The 18,151-nt window shown below is 40.7% G+C and overlaps 1 protein-coding gene across 2 annotated transcripts in view; it reads right to left on the bottom strand.

Moving 5' to 3' along the window:
- NT5C2 (5'-nucleotidase, cytosolic II) overlaps positions 1-18,151 on the bottom strand; it is an 87,339-nt gene that overhangs the window by 43,205 nt on the left and 25,983 nt on the right. For both annotated transcript variants that reach the window (XM_073354479.1, XM_073354480.1), the window contains one exon: positions 2,109-2,182. In XM_073354479.1, the coding sequence (XP_073210580.1) occupies positions 2,109-2,182 (74 nt within the window). Of the gene's footprint in view, positions 1-2,108; positions 2,183-18,151 lie in introns of those variants that run through there.

Here is an 18,151-nt window from a genome sequence, read left to right as displayed (position 1 = left end):
CCTTAGATGCTATCTTTCAGTGCCTCTTCCTCTGTAGCAGGGAGGGTGACTAACCCTGAGGGTCAATCAAAAACCAGAGGAGCAATTCTGATGGATACTGACATGCTCAGTACCTTCTCCGAGTGGAAAGTCTCCAAGGGGGAATACAGGACCATCTCCAGCAGAAGAAACTTAAGCCCAGCCTCGCTTTCTTGGTTCTTGGCTTAAAGTTCTTGCAAATTTGAGACCAATACCTGACATGAGTCTCCCCGTGACACTTCAGGCAACTGGAGTGCAGGTCACCCACTGACACTGGCTTCTTGCAGGAATGACAGGGATTGAAACCCAGTGACCAAGGCACGCCCTGTCAACAGTACCCAGTAACAGGAACTGAAGTGTTTAAAAACACTTTAAAATAAAACTTATTTCTGTAACTAACGAACAGTATATGGCATTAAAACTTCTGAAACAAGTACCAACTAGCTACAAATATGGGCGGGGGGAGAGGGAGAGATTTCAATAGCTAGATCACATGTTCCATCAACCATCACAGGCAGTAAGAAGGAACTGAGGGAGGGGAAGGGTCGGCTCTGCCCTTCATACCTTCAAGCTATGGCGCAAGGCAGCAGAAGGTGCATGTGCCACCCTGACAGGTGCCGTTGAGGGAAAAATCTCCAACAACTGTGCACTACACACGTGCACGCCTGAAATGGAACGGACATGTGCAATCACTCGAATAACTAAATTACCAGACTTGACCCCCTGCACTGACCCATTTATCAACCAACCTTGACATTTTAGCTTACATTTCTCATCTTGAACAGGAGTATAGATAGCAATTATAAATTAAATTAAAATATCCAGTGTAGTAGAAACATCAGATACCTTATATCAAAGACATTGATGGTGGTGGGAAGGGAGGATAGAATTTTGTGCAGTGCTTATTATTACAATATATACACTGCAATACAAACCTGGGAAATGAACAATGGGCTTTTTAATCTTTATCTTGCATAACATGCAGAGAATATATTATATATTTATTTGACAAACAGTTTTATTTCCCATCTTCCACCTTAAGTTTCAGAGCATTTGCATTCCTTGTACTTGGGCGATGGAGAAGTAAAGCATGAAAAATGTAAAAAGCTAAAAGGTCATTTATAGCCCCTGCACAATGTACATCTGTACAGAAATGTACAAAGCTTTCTAACTAACTTGTTCAACACAAACATAAAATATTCCCTATCCTTTGACCTTTATTACACAGGCTCAGCCAATTGAGGAGTGGGAGACAAGGAAGCTTAGTCACAGTTGAATTAAGATCCCTTTGATAGTGGTTCTCACAGGCATATCTCCCACCAGGCTGGGTAAATGTACAGTCTTAACATCCTCACAGCATAAAAAACAAAATCAGCTTACCACTTACAGCCAGGTTCACATCACGGTGTAATTTTAATCAAACAGGCATCTAGGACAATGGCTCTCAACCTTTCCAGAGTACTGTACCCTTTTCAGGAGTCTGATTTGTCTTGCGTACCCCAAGTTTCACCTCACTTAAAAACTACTGGCTTACAAAATCAGACATAAAAATACAGAAGTGTCACAGCACACTATTACTGACTTTCTCATTTTTACCATATAATTAAAAATCAATTTAAATATAAATATTGTACGTACATTTCAGTGCATAGTATACAGAGCAGTATAAACAAGCCATTGTCTGTATGAAATTTTAGTGTTTACCGACTTTTCTAGTGCTTTTTATGCAGCCTGTTGTAAAACTAGGCAAATATCTAGATGAGTTGATGGACCCCCAGAAGACCTCTCAACCAGGTACGCAGAACCACTGATCTAGGACACCAATTACATTCAGTGTAAGCTTTGCTCTGTCTGAGACCCCAGATCATTTGAAATTGACTAGGGCAACATATTTTGGGACCAAATACGGTTTCAAGATAGTTGATGTAATTGAAACATCTGAAATGAAAATACTCTGATTAGGCGGCACTTCAGCCTACTGAGCAAGCACCTCCTAGCTAGAGTGGAGCAACCAATCTCTATTTTTCTCTTAACAAGCAAGAGACAAAGCACTGATCAGAATCAGGTATAAAAATCAAGAAGGAACTCACCAGCAAGTGTGTAATCCATATCAAAACCAAAGCACTTTATCTTTTCCATTGCTAAACTTCTGTTCACAAAAACCCTGTAAAGAAAAGAGGAAATAAATCCATAGGGATAAGCATTTCTGGAATAAAATTATTTGGGAGTAAACTTATTTCTCTTCTTATCAAGTGATGTGATCTAACATACCCAGACTATCCTAAATGTGTAAAAATCAGAACGTACCTGAAAAATGAATGCACAGATCAGCTTTACCTGTAATTATGCTTCCAACAAAGCCATGATTTTTCATGGTTATTCTCAAAATCTATATACACACACCCTGGTACAAGTCCCTAAATACAGGAATGCAAGATCTCTTGAACCCAGGCTCACATACAAAACGAAACTGGATGGGGAGGAATGATGAAGTTTGCCTGATTAAAATAAAATATATGACAGAGAAGCAAGAAGAGAGGGAATGAGATTAGCAGTTTCCTGGATAAACATTTACTATCTGAGCCCTGTTTTGAATGAATCAGAAAACTCAAGGAAAATTTAAAATGACCTCTCACCAAAATTTGACCAATACTATTATTAATCACTTAATATAACACCACAAAACACACAGTAAAATACATTCCCACCCCGAAAAGCATAGGGGAAGTTTTTTACATTATTTGTAACAGTGTTATTTTCCAGTTTTTATTTTTTACTATCAAAATCTTGTTGCAATGAGGATCTATTCTGTATATTGTTCTGATACTTTGATTTCAATGCACTGCATTCATGTAATCCAAAACAAACAAAAAACAAACAAACCAACCCAAGATAAAGAAATAGGTCAGAAAAACACAAAAGAAAGAGCATTCTACTTCAGCTATTACATTAACTAATCCAGTTAAGTTTCCCACATAATTTCCACCATGTAACTGATCTGTCATTCCTCCTGATTTCTAGCCAGGATTGGTCTCATCTGAGAACTAAAAATCAGATTTACAAACAGCAAAGCCAAGGATTCCACTGTAGGGAGGAATCTCAGCTTGTCGTCAACAAGGCTGACGTTGGCCAGAAATTCCAAGAATTGCTAGAGATATCATGCCAAGAAAAAAAAACCTGCCTAGAAATGTCTGAGAAAGGGTAATAGTACCCAAGCATTCAGCTGCATTCTAGACCCAGTAAGGTTTTGTCTGGATACAAGCACACTGCCCTCAGCAGGAGGCCAACATAATTAGCCTTCTCTGAGGCTAATTCAGAAACACTTCTTTGTGAAGGCAATGTAACGGGGAGGATACCATAAGCAATAACAGTAAGTGCAAAAACAAACAGACACCAATTCTGTGAAGCTTCTAGTTTCAGGAGATCCTGAGATTCTTCTTCAGACTTATGGCCTGTCAGGCAGTCAGTTAACTGTGTGTCAATCTAATAAAGCTAAAATTTAAACAGCAAACTTGTCAAGATCAAACTATCACACTTCAATGCCAGCAGCCTTACCTCATCTCTCATAGACGTTCTTCTTGCAAAATGTGTAGCAATCTGATTCATCTATTCATCTGAATCACACTACGCAAGTCCTTAAAGGCTTCTCTAGTACAAATGCAATTTTGCTTGAATCTGATTTGACTTTAGAACATCATTATGTCTGAACCAAGCCCTAAGATACTGTATGTCTTCTTAAATAGTGTTATGGAAAACACATCTGTGGCTAACTTAACTAGTCATTGGATATCATTGTTGTTCCACACAGATCCACTTGGCATAGAGTTTCTTTGGCACTAGTATACTTTATCCCTAACCTTCCATGCTCGCTCTGGGACTCACAGTTTCCTGGCAAACTGCCCACCTCTGACAATGAGGCATGTAATGGGACTGAGGAGTTAATAATGACCATCTTTGCTGACAGATGTATGTAATATCTAAACAAGATGATATATTCAGGAAAAAAAACTGTGAATAAAGTATAGAAATCCCTTTTGAAAATATCAGAGGAGATCATAAACCACTCAAGCTTCACTCTTGAAATAAAGAGCTCAGCTCTCTGGGCTGTGGTGAGATAGTGTCTGAATCAGCAGCATGAACCTTGGGTGTTTTTTAAACCGAAGTTTAGATATCTCAGATTTAGAACAGGCCAATGCTAGACACTACATGAAGAAAGAAGCCTTTGTGTGAAGGAGATGCTATGTTCTATTGCTTCTGATACCAAGAAATGCTACTAACTATCTAATTCAAGTACATTGGTAAGCAGAAAATATTTCTGAACTGAAGTTTGTTCAGTTTGCTTTCTAAACAAGGAGGAAGAGATGTGTAGAGGGGATAACACATTTCTGGAAAAAATTAGAAACAGTTTTTGCCCAAGTGTGATGGCCCTGCAAGAGCTGAATTGGGCCAGGTGGGCCCAATCAGCTAATTAGGCTGCAAACAGGGGAGCTTTAGTCTGGAGGCAGCTAATTAGAGGGACAGGCAGGGCTTCTATGAAAGACAAGAAATCTGGAAGAAGAGGGGACTGCAAGGAAGAAGTCTGTGGTCACTCTCTGTGAAGAGGGAAGTGGGTCTGGGGGACTGCAGAGCTGAGTTGCCTGAAGTTACTCCCTGGAAGGAGAGAGTAAGGAGACTGGCAAACCCAGAAAAGTGGGGAGGGCATGGTTATGGAAGCAGCTCAGGGAAAAGTAGCAAGGTGCAGGGAATGGACCTGGGCGGCTGTGCAGAGGGTCGCTGACCAGAACCCAGAGTAGCGGTGGGCTCAGGTTCCCCTGCCAGCCACTGCGGGAGTGGCAACATGAGAAAATGAAGCAAAAGACTGCCTGAGACCGCTGGAGTGGAGAGCAGGAACCTTGATACTCCTGTCCCTGGAAGGAGAAACCACAATAGTGGCCTAGCCGGAGGGCTGAGTCACAAAGATGATAGCTGCAGCACCTGAAAGTGAGAGAGGGGCAGCAGAGGAGAAACTGAACAGGTGTAATGACCGCTGGAAGAGGCATTGGCCTCACCGAGCTAATCCCCAGGACCGCCAGAAGGTGGCGCCATCCAGCGGTGAGTGGAGCAACCCCGTCACACCCAGTAAGAGGGCTTGATTTTGTACATTCTTTAAGCCTCACTCCCTGGAGGAGAGTTTGCCTGCAGAGAAAGAGGACTGAATATCTGCCACATTGAAGAGGAGGGAAGGATTACGAAAGAAAATTAGAAGAGCCTCACAATTCTGAAGAGGGTTTCAACTATGGTTACAATGGAATTGACCAGAAATGATGGAAAATTCCTTTCAGCCTTCAACATTCTTTTCATTAATCTGCTTAAGAATGCTCAACAAAATATTAACAAATGGCACAGTGGGTTTAAAATAAAACCTCATGTTGGTACTGGAGATATAGCAGGTTTTCCTACCTGCAGTTACCAACGCTGGCCAGGAAACCAGAATTAACTCTATTCTTGTGAAAGCCACTAAAGACCTTTAATGACTCTACAAATGCTCAATACCTTCATTTTAAATCCCAATTAAAACATAACATCTCCCGTTCATGGAGATCACCTTAATACCATAGAAGCATAGGACTGGAAGGGACCTCGAGAGGTCATCTAGTTCAGTCCCCTGCACTCATGGCGGGACTCAGAATTATCTAGACCATCCCTGACAGGCGTTTGTCTAACCTGCTCTTAAAAATCTCCAATGATGGAGATTCCACAATCTCCCTAGGCAATTTATTCCAGTGCTTAACCATCCTGACAGTTAGGAAGTTTTTCCTAATATCCAACCTAAACTGCCCTTCCTGCAATTTAAGTCCATTGCTTCTTGTCCTATCCTCAGCAGTTAAGAATAATAATTTTTCTCCCTCCTCCTTGTAACAACCTTTTATGTACTTGAAAACTATCATCATGTCCCCTCTCAGTCTTCTCTTTTCCAGACTAAACAACACAATTTTTTCAGTCTTCCCTCATAGGTCATGTTTTCTAGACCTTTAATCATTTTTGTTGCTCTTTTCTGGACTTCACCAATTTGTCCACATCTTTCCTGAAATGTGGCACCCAGAACTGGACACAATACTCCTGCTGAGGCCTAATCGGCGCAGAGTGGAGTGGAAGAATTACTTCTCGCATCTTGCTTACAACACTCCTTCTGATACATCCCAGAATGATGTTTGCTTTTTTTTTTTGCAACAGTGTTACACTGTTCACTCGTATTTAGCCTGTGGTCCACTAGGACTCCCAGATCCCTTTCTGCACTACTCCTTCCTAGGCAGTCATTTCCCATTTTGTATGTGTGCAACTGATTGTTCCTTCCTAAGTGGAGTACTTTGCATTTGTTCTTATTGAATTTCATCCTATTTACTTCAGACCATTTCTCCAGTTTGTCCAGATCATTTTGAATTATAATCCTATCCTCCAAAGCACTTGCAACCCCTCCCATCTTACTATTGTCCCCAAACTTTGTCAGTGTACTCTCTATACCATTATCTAAATCACTGATGAAGATATTGAACAGAATTGATCCCTGCAGGACCCCACTCGTTATGCCCTTCCAGCATGACTGTGAACCACTGATAACTACTCTCTGGGAATGGTTTTCCAACCAGTTATGCACTCACCTTATAGTAGCTCCATCTAGGTTGCATTTCCATAGTTTGTTTATGAGAAAGCTAGTATCAAGATAGTACTATAGTCAAGTGAGATAGTATCAAAAGCTTTACTAAAGTCAAGATATACCATGTCTACCACTTCCTCCCATCCACAAGGCTTGTTACACTGTGAAAGAAAGCTATTAGGTTGGCTTGACACGATTTGTTCTTGACAAATCCATGCTGATTGTTACTTATCACCTTATTATCATCTAGATGTTTGCAAACTATTTGTTTTATTATTTGCTCCATTATCTTTTCGGGTACAGAAGTTAAGCTGACTGGTCTGTAATTCCCCAGGTTGTCCTTATTTCCCTTTTTATAGACTGGCACTATATTTGCCCTTTTCCAGTCTTCTGGAATCTCTCCCATCTTCCATGACTTTTCAGAGATAACCCTGCTAATGGCTCAGATATCTCCTCAGCTAGCTCCTTGAGTATTCTAGGATGCATTTCATCAGGCCCTGGTGGCCCATGCTGGGTACATATCCATTCAGAGCCCAATCCTATGAATGTTTACTATCAGAAGTAGCTCTTACCACTTTAAATAGTCCTATTTCTATTCAAAAGGGACTACTCAAAAGTAGTAAACATCTGCAGTATCCAGAACCTAGAGAGAAAAGTCCTACCCACTGAATCATCTCTACCATTTCCTGCAACCCCTAGAGCTTGCTGACCAGACCCAAGCCCTTCACTTGAGCAATCTGTTGAGATCACAGTCCAAAGAGTCATGGCTGATGAAGAAAGACCAGCTTCAGCTTCAAGAATACTGACCAAATACACTTACTGGCTAAAAAAACAGATTTCAAAATCCTTCCATGCGATACCGTCTGGAGAGACGGGATAAACGCACCTTTGATCTAAAAGCTGTACAGCAGCAACAGAGAGACTGTTCTTTTCATCCCAAAACACATGAGAAGAATGATCCTTTGATATCTGAAGAGAAGGGAGCATTGACATATTTTCTAAATATTCCTTTGAAGCTAGGTAAATAAGGTATCAAAGAAGTTCTGGGAGTGTAAAACAGAAAGCATGTGTATTGTTAGCAGGACTGCCTACAAAAGCAGTTTTCAAACTTCGAGCTCAGCCCCCCTTTGAGTTACAATTTTTGGCTGCGTTCCCCCCCCCCAACCCAGACAAAAATAGACACCATAACTGCCCCTCCCCCCCTTGGGTTTTCAGCATGGGGGAAGGCGCGTGCAACAGTCTCTGGGGGCAGCGGATGTTGACCATGACCCACAGGCTGGATGGCCTGCTGAGGTGAGTCAGAGGATGGAAATGGCGCTCCCACCCTGCATCCCACCGCATGGGGCTGCCCCCCCCAAACGTTTCTTCATGCCCCCATAGGGGGACACCCCCCCACAGTTTGAAATCCTCTAGCCTAAACAGTCAAGAGGTAAGTCTGCAAATAAACTAACTGAAAACTTTTTCATGCCAAGAGGTCTGAGGTTGTAACGAACACCTTTCTTCTTGCTCAGATCAGACAGAAAATCTTGATTTCACCTCCATCAATTTTGGCCTTTTCCATTAAGCAAATGATGGTTTTTTGTTTTTCACCAGAGCACTGGTGTTAAAAATCAGTAAGATATGGAAGTGTAATAACACTGGGTAACAAATCAAATCAGATCATACTCACAGCATAAAAACACCTTCTGTACCAGAGCAGCAACAACTGAAAATCATCCTCTGAGTTGACTTGCAGGGGTTATTATTATTGACTCCCTAGCTCCACCTCTCCACTCCAGGAGTGCATTTTCATAAATATAACACTCTTGTCTTACTTCTTTCCTTTCTCCAGGGATATTACTGTGAATGTTTTCTGTAGTTTTGTACATCCTGAAGGGAGCAGCTAAATGCACCCACCTGTCTTATAGGATGATGGTGTCCCCATCACTTTAAATAGCCCCCAGTTGTCCTTTTAAAGGACATTAACATGAGGAGCTTATCTTTCTTTCTCTGTAATAAGACAGCACCAATAGAGAAGATGATGACTGGAACTGAGCTCCCTTCAACCACTGTTTCCACTCTCGTCTGAAATGCACAGCTTCCTCATGTGATGGAATGTCTAACAGTCAAGGCCACCTTTTCTGATGATACATTGAGGTGTCATGAAAGGGGAAGAAGAGAAAATTAAATTCACTTAACCCCTCTTTATACACATTAAAGTGTTTTCTTCTACTAGATGACAGTACAGAATCAGCTAATTACCCTGATCCACTTGAGAACTGTAGGTCATCTGCCGGAGCACAAAGACATAAGGGCCACACAAGTCCCGGAACAGCACTTAACTGGAGACCACCATCTGAGCTACTTGGTTTCTGAGCTATGAGCGTTTAAAAGATGGGCAACAGCAGAGGAGAAACTGAAGCCTATAACTGTTTAAGGCAATAGACTGAGAAAAGCTTGGCTAGCTTAGAAAAGTGGGCTCAAAATGAGCTGGAGGCTGTTGTAAAAAACAAAAGGGAAAAATTGCTAGCCAGAAAACACAGAAGGGGCAAATTTACCCTTAACCAGCAATCTTTCGTTGATTAAACCCTGAAGGTTTGTTACAGTAGAATATCCTTTAGCACAGTGACCGTACTGTTTGTTTCCCTTTTAAGCTCTAAGATTTACCCTGGATAACAGAAAAATACACTGCATAATAGGGGGGAAAGGAAGCACAGTACACGAAGGTGAATCTACAATGACCTGATTTTCATCATAGCTGCAATTCGCTGTGCTGTATACCGTTACAAAGGAGGTGATCTTGGTTTTGCAAGAAATTAATTAATGATTTGTGAGTAGCGTGTCTGAATACAAACTCTCATATCATAATAGAAGAGAAGCTCTGCTTACTAGAGAAGAAATTAAGAACTGGCCTCATTACACTAGAAAAGGAATGCTTAGACAACTAAGAAGAATCCTGTTTATTTTGTTTAACCAAAAGCTCAGAAGCATTCATGAAATAAACATATGCAGCATTCCTGTACCATGACCAGTGAAATATACATGGATTGCACAACTGAGGCGGGAACTTGGCATGTCTTCCAATGCCTAGGAGCAACAGAAGAGAATTAACATAGTGGGGGCAGGGAGGTAGTCTACTTGCATAACCTTGTTTTTAAACCATTCCAGAAAATGAGCAAAGCGAAGGATAGGTATTCTTTTTAAGCAATGTGTATTTAAAGTAGTGCCTTTTACTGGGATTACACTTATGGCGAGTGGCGGGACGGGGGCACATTTTATATTTCTACTTTAAAGAAAGACTGTAGCGATTAGTTTTGGCTCAACCCATCCCAGAAACAGAGGCTAGCCAGAAAACTGGATCCAGATTTCAATTTCCTCAAAGTTTAAATACAAAATATCTTCAATGATCAGCAGAAGTGGCAAGGAAAGTTAAGGAGAGACAAGCAGCAGCTGAATGGATTTGTCTTTTTCAGTGTATCAAGTCTAACAGCCTCCCCCTCCTTAGCTTAAAAAGGGTGACGACACTGATAAACTTAGTGCCTGCTGCACCATTGCTTTTTGTGACCTTGGTGTGCTTTTACTGCTGGAAAGCTAGTCCCCCGGTATACTGTAGCTGGTGGAGACACAGAAATGATGCGTGCTGCTGTCAGAAGTTACCAGATAGCATTCTGTCTCAGCAAAAACTGTGACCTCCAGAAGCCACAGTGAAACTGGATTAACCTGTGACTGAGGTCAGACATATTTCATGGAAATATGCAGGTTCCCTGAAAAGAACATTTATGTGACACCAGCCTGTCTTCTCTTTGGAATGCTGGATGCCTTGGCACCTGCCTTAAAAGGGTTAATGGAAAACTTTAAAACTACTACTGTCAGAGAGAGACAAGGCGGGTGAGGTAATATCCTTTATTGGACCAACTTCTGTTGGTGACAGAGAGAAGCTTTCGAGATTACACAGAGCTCTTCTTCAGCTCTGCATAAGCTTGAAAGCTTGTCTCACAACAACAACAACAGAAGTTGGTCCAATAAAAGATATGACCTCACCCATCTTGCCTCGCTAACATCCTGGGACCACCATGGCTACAACAACACAGCATAAAATCAGTGGAGTCATATTGGGTTTTGCTCACTCTTGTCCCTTTTGGCAGGTATTGACCATTCCACACATCAAGTAACTTACTTTCTTACATTTAACTTTTTTTCTTTTGGCACACTTAAATTAGCAGAGTTTTATTTTACTCCATCTTCAACCTAACAAAGTCTTTATAACTGGTTTCCATGTTTTTAATCATTCCTTCTGGAGATGGCATTTGGACTTGGGTCAGGTTTAGGTGGAGTGAAGGGGTCAGATACGAGGTTGATGAAAGAGTCAAACTGGACAGCACCAAAATCTCACAAACTGTTACTTGCAACATTTCCAATATCCGGGTTTGAATTCTCAGAGGGCTGACTGTTGTTGCAAACTGGAAAATTTGGATCCCACTTGAATCCAAACCCTGGTAGGTCATAGCGGGGTAAGGTTAAGAGCCAGAAATGAATATGAACTCTTTCCTCTGAAATTCAAAGGAATTCAGAGTCAAGATTCTAGTTTTGTCCATTTCTATTCCCATTGTTCAGGTTTTCTTCCCAAGTGACAGCAAGATGCTGAGCAGCTCACATATGGATTCAATCCCAAAATAACCTCCATCTGCTCCATGGAACTATTAAAGTTGGGCATCATGGAACATTTTCAAATTGAGTTTCTTTATTATTATTAATTTGGCAGTTGCACTGTTTTGTCATATTATTATTATGATATAGTACTTTCTAGTTGAGGATCTTGAAGTGTGTTACCAGCATAAATTATTTAGTTCAGTGTTTCTCAATCTTTTTTCATTTGTGGACACCTAAAAATTTTTGAATGGAGGTGGGGACCCCTTTGGAAATCTTAGATATAGTTTCACAGAATCATAGAATATCAGGGTTGGAAGGGACCTCAGGAGGTCATCTAGTCCAACCCCTGCTCAAAAGCAGGACCCATACCCAATTAAATCATCCCAGCCAGGGCTTTGTCAACCTGACCTTAAAAACTTCTAAGGAAGGAGATTCCACCACCTCCCTAGGCAACGCATTCCAGTGTTTCACCACCCTCCTAGTGAAAAAGTTTTTCCTAATATCCAACCTAAACCTCCCCCACTGCAACTTGAGACCATTACTCCTTGTCCTGTCCTCTTCTACCACTGAGAATAGTCTAGAACCATCCTCTCTGGAACTACCTCTCAGGTAGTTGAAAGCAGCTATCAAATCCCCCCTCATTCTTCTCTTCTGCAGACTAAACAATCCCAGTTCCCTCAGCCTCTCCTCATAACTCATGTGTTCCAGACCCCTAATCATTTTTGTTGCCCTTCGCTGGACTCTCTCCAATTTATCCACATCCTTCTTGTAGTGTGGGGCCCAAAACTGGACACAGTACTCCAGATGAGGCCTCACCAATGTCGAATAGAGGGGGACGATCACATCCCTCGATCTGCTCGCTATGCCCCTACTTATACATCCCAAAATGCCACTGGCCTTCTTGGCAACAAGGGCACACTGCTGGCTCATATCCAGCTTCTCGTCCACTGTCACCCCTAGGTCCTTTTCCGCAGAACTGCTGCCTAGCCATTCGGTCCCTAGTCTGTAGCTGTGCATTGGGTTCTTCCGTCCTAAGTGCAGGACCCTGCACTTATCCTTATTGAACCTCATCAGATTTCTTTTGGCCCAATCCTCCAATTTGTCTAGGTCCCTCTGTATCCTATCCCTGCCCTCCAGCGTATCTACCACTCCTCCCAGTTTAGTATCATCCGCAAATTTGCTGAGAGTGCAATCCACACCATCCTCCAGATCATTTATGAAGATATTGAACAAAACCGGCCCCAGAACCGACCCCTGGGGCACTCCACTTGACACCGGCTGCCAACTAGACATGGAGCCATTGATCACTACCGTTGAGCCCGACAATCTAGCCAACTTTCTACCCACCTTATAGTGCATTCATCCAGCCCATACTTCCTTAACCTGCTGACAAGAATACTGTGGGAGACCGTGTCAAAAGCTTTGCTAAAGTCAAGATACAATACATCCACTGCTTTCCCTTCATCCACAGAACCAGTAATCTCATCATAGAAGGCGATTAGATTAGTCAGGCATGACCTTCCCTTGGTGAATCCATGCTGACTGTTCCTGATCACTTTCCTCTCATGTAAGTGCTTCAGGATTGATTCTTTGAGGACCTGCTCCATGATTTTTTCCGGGAACTGAAGTGAGGCTTACTGGCCTGTAGTTCCCAGGATCCTCCTTCTTCCCCTAGGGATCCACAGACCACAGGATGAGAACCACTGACTTAACTCATACGACTTCTGTGAGATATTATACAGGTAAACTGAGGCAAAGAAAAATGAAGTGACTTGTCTAAGATTATATTGTAAGTCAGTGGCACAGGTGAGATGTAGAATTCAGAAAATCTTGACTGCCAGTTCCCTGCCTTAACCACTAACTTAAAATAAACCAACTATACCCTGGCTGACAACTTTCAAACCAAACAACCACCCAGTGTGATTCAAAATGGCAAAAGATATTGAACTCCCAACATCCATATTTCTAATGAAAGAGCCACCTCAGTCTTACTGCCCAGGTAAACCACAGCCAAAATTATATAAAATAAAAGGCTTGAATAGAGACTGGGAGTGGATGGGTCATTACACAAAGTAAAACTATTTCCCCATGTTTATTTCCCCCCCACCCCACCATTCCTCAGATGTTCTTGTCAACTGCTGGTAATGGCCCACCCTGATCATCAATACAAAAGGTCCCCCCCTCCCCCGCCCCGGCTCTCCTGCTGGTATTAGCTCATCTTAAGTGATCACTCTCCTTACAGTGTGTATGGTAACACCCATTGTTTCATGTTCTCTATGTATATAAATCTCCCCACTGTATTTTCCACTGAATGCATCCGATGAAGTGAGCTGTAGCTCACAAAAGCTCATGCTCAAATAAATTGGTTAGTCTCTAAGGTGCCACAAGTCCTCCTTTTCTTTTTGCGAATACAGACTAACACGGCTGCTACCCTGAAACATAAAATAAAACAGTAGCAAATACCTGATTGCTGTTTCTTGGTAACTGTCAGTGACAAGAGTGGATGAAACCCCAATTTTTTTCATTATTCAACTTCAGCTAGTTGTGGACGTTGTTGAAAACTCCCAGGAACTATATGTGCTAATCCAGAAGTGTTCGCTCCAAGTGTAATAAGAAAAAGACACTAGGGCAATTTGGTGGCTCACAGTCAGTCAATCTAGTTCCTGTCTAATTGCAATCATGCTAAATGATAGTACTCCTACAGAGGGACTGGCCTAGAGGTTATCCTCAACCCGGATAAGTCACCAAATACTGGATAGGGGAGGAGGCCTTAAACATGCACACACTGGAGAAGAGCTTCCTGATATTGACACACCAATTTTATTTTCACATTCAAACTTATGGTACCAATACTAGCTTACAGTAATGCAGTTTCTTCTTACCAATGACTTCAGTCAGAAGCTAGATGTAATTCTGTCTCTGTGTTAACTCATCTCAAGGCACCGCTTATTAACAGGCTCCAACATCATCATATAACAAGGCTTGTAATTGATATTAACACTAACAAAGGTGGTCCATTTAAAGCTGCACATAGGAAGTAAACTTTTATTCTGAAGATGAAAAACCACTATTGGCTTTGATCGTTCTTTATGTTGTTGTTTTATTCTTGTGGACTTTTAGGAGTGCAGAGAATGAGGACGTGCCTGATGTCTTAGATACAACCATCTATGAAACTAAAACTAACATTTCATACAGATTCCTCATATTTTGGCTAAGACTCGGAGGTTTTTTGGGGGGGGTTATTTTCCTTCAGGTTCCTTTAGGGTTTAATGTTTTCAAGCTTTTCTTGGCGTACTCTGTAAAAATTATGTGGTAACATCATCGAGAGGATTGTAATTCCTTGAACAGCTGTACAAATCAATTTAATAACTAAGCAAACTTTTGGGTGGAGGGGAGCCAACTGTAGAAGTTTGATTTTTGAGCATTTTTGTCTGTGGAATTTAGGCCCACAATCTTCTAGTCATCAGGCTCCGAGTCATATATACTGCACCAGTTAAACCAGTCTCAAGAGTGGAATTTCTGTCAATAATGTTAAATATTGCAGCCATCAACCAGAGTGATATAACCAAAAAATGCAGCATCTGAAATAGTTGATTCCAAATGTCATGGTAAGATATAATTTAAAAAGGGACAACTTCAAGTTACAATGAAAATGTAGGCTTAATTTTAAAAACTAATTTTTACAAAGTCCAATATTAATAAAAAATGCATTTTTACATCAATGATTTTGTTTGAATTGGAATGTTTGCAACTCAAATATTGTAGCTTTGTCCTAGTGCATGAGAACCAGAAAGTTTACCTAGTCTATTTCTTTTGTCCAAGATGGAGGAAATGCATGAAGTAAACAAATAATGTAAGTGGTGATATGCAAATTTGATTTTTAACATTCTTTCAGATTTAATAAAATCAGGTATATTTAGTAACAGGTAAAAAAAAACAGTTCTTTTTTGTTGTTGTTTTTACGAGTGTACTTCTAACCCAATATGGAATCTTCATGCTGGATCAAAACTTAATATCAGTTATCATACTGAGCTCCAGGTTGGCAGGCTTGTCATATTTATAGTATCTCAGCTTTCTTTCTAACAGTCACATCCCTCCAGCAACTGGGTCTTTACAACAAACACCAAATATCACAAGATTCACAATAAAATTGTGAGATTTGGTACAATGCATTTAAAAAGGAATGAAGAACTTAAGGATTCATACTTTATTCTTGATATTTATCTTTTAGGAATTTGCCAATAGTGCAGATGTTTTTCAAGAGTCAAAAGCAAAGTGGGTCAATGCTAAAATAATTTTAAACAACTGGAACTGACAATGGCGGCAACAACACTGCAAACAATTGTGATAAACACACTTCATTTATACAGTACAAAGAAACCACCAGAAAAATATACAGGTCTGATATGGATTCCATTTACACGAATTTAAACCAGGAATAACTCCAGTAAAGTCAATGGGTGAAATCCTGGCCCCATTGAAGCCAATGTCAAAACTCCCAGTGACTTCAACAGGGCCAGGATTTCACCCCATGAAGTTATGCAGCTATAAACCTGGTGAAAAGGAGCACCAGGCCCTAAGAGCTATATTTGCACCATCATGATTTAGTTACATTTATTAGAAGTTTGATTATGATATAGTGATTTCATACTGTCCATACGCAGCCCAGAAGAGACTCCCTCACACCTTGACCTACCAGCTTGCACGGGGAGTCCTAACTAAATTGAAATGCCTCCGACCGGGGTTGCCCTAGACTAGCTGCCAGCAACTGGCGCCCTAGGCAAATCATGCAGTGGGCGCCCACACTCCCAAACCCCAAGGGCAGATCTAGGCTGAGGTATTTGGTAAACTGGGAAACATTTTGACCGTTTTTTTCCTTCTAATGTTTAAGAGTTTTTTGGTTTTTTTTAAACAAACAGAGGCTTAATTATTCAGTTTGTCCATCCATCCAACCAATGTTTCTGAGATCAGATAAAATAGAGACACGAATATTCAGAACTGATTTGTACACAACAGCTAGATGATATTTCAGTCCGATTTCAAATAAAAATGCATTAAAAATGTTAATTATAATTTTTTATTACAAATCCAAAATCATCCATTATGCTATCCTGCTTTAACAGCCATTACCACCACATCCAGTATAGAAGAAAACTCTTCAATGAACTTTAACCTCTATTTACAAAACACTCCAAATAAAAAACACTCTACTCTTAAAACATGACTTTTCTTGCTTTAAGTTTTGAAAATTCAGTCACTAGTTCTTTTAGATCCAGTTTTCCAGCTATTTCATGCTCTATTGACATTGTGGCAAGTCCAACGAGTCTCTCTTGCATCATTGTTGAACGCAGATATGTTTTTATCAATTTTAACTTTGAGAAGCTACGTTCCCCACTAGCTATGGAAACTGGCAAAGTTAAAAGAATGCGCAGAGCTATAAAAATGTTTGGAAAATTGTCTGAGTTTATTTTCACAAACAAACTTCAGTACTTCTTCAGGTGTGGATGTTTCTTAAGTAGTCTTGAAACATACTGAAGCTCACTACACAAATCTGTAGCATCAATGTCTATTGAATTTTCATGAGTCAATGCCAACTCCAGTTTTATACAAAATTCTCTTATCTGTTTTGCTGTTTTCTTTTGCAAGCTGTGGATATCATATAAAAAGCCAAATACTGACTCTAGCTGCTGCAGCCGTTGAAATCTTTCATCAACAAAGTGAATAGCAGTATCAAGGACTGCGAAGCAGAAATTCACTTTGAACCTTTGTTTTGGGTTCTGAATGGGTGTGTCTTGTCCTTCATATGAAAACTTCTGTTTCTTTTGCCGAATGGGAACTGCCTCTGGTTCAAATTGTCGGAAAGTCTATTTCTTCAGCAAGCTTGAGAGAATCTACCAGTGTTCTTTCGAACCCTTCATCACATCTGAATTCCTCCAGAATATTTTTAGTTTGCTGCAGTTTTTGAATAGCAGAATGTATGTTCAAGTTCTTTTCCTGAAGTTGCTTACTAGTGAGGTTAAACTCAAAAAGGATATTATACCACAAAATGAGTGAAGTCACATATTTGAACTTGGAAAGGCCATTTGCAAGAGCTTCAGCATCTGAATGTGCCGTATTGCCAGATGATCCAGTAAAGGTAGTATCGTCAGAAATTTCAAATAGAGCATCATAAATGTTTCCGAGTTCATAGCGAAGAGGCTTCAAAGCATCAGTGTGACTCTCCCATCTTGTCTGACTAAGTGGTTTCACAGTTAGAGAATCCACATGGCGAGTCAGAATCTCCCAACGGCGTATTGAGCCTGAGAAAAACACAAACATGTTGCACCGGGTCAAAGAAACTGCTTGCCTCCAAACAGCATCTAGCAGCATCATTGACAACCAAATTCAGAGAATGCACACTGCAAGGAACAAAAAAGGCCCTAGGATTGATTTCCATCACTCTCCCTTTCACACCATTGTCTTTACCCTTCATATTACTCCCATTATCATAGCCTTGGCCACGTAAGTTTTCAACAGATAATGACATTGTTTCAAGCTCTTGTAGAATAGCTTCAGTCATAAATGCTCCAGTTGTCTCCTTCAGTGGTACAAAACCCAAAAAACGTTCCTTTATGAGCACTTCAACATTAGCTTCATCTGCAGACTTTTCCATATCCACAAAACAAATGATCGTCATTTATTCAACATGACTCACATCTGGTGTACAGTCCAGTTTTATTGAAAATCATTTTGCAGAATGGGCAGCTTCTACAATTTTCTTTTTAATGGCATTTGCTAGGATTTGAATCAGTTCATTCTGCATATTTTTTCCTAAGTAATGAATGTGTGTTTCATGATCAGTTATTTTATGTAGATGCTCCTTCATGACTG

The sequence above is a fragment of the Lepidochelys kempii genome, chromosome 7, assembly GCF_965140285.1.
Source record: "Lepidochelys kempii isolate rLepKem1 chromosome 7, rLepKem1.hap1, whole genome shotgun sequence".
Taxonomy (NCBI): domain Eukaryota; kingdom Metazoa; phylum Chordata; order Testudines; family Cheloniidae; genus Lepidochelys; species Lepidochelys kempii.
Note: the sequence above shows the minus strand (reverse complement) of the source record. Positions and strands in the feature narration are given on the sequence as shown.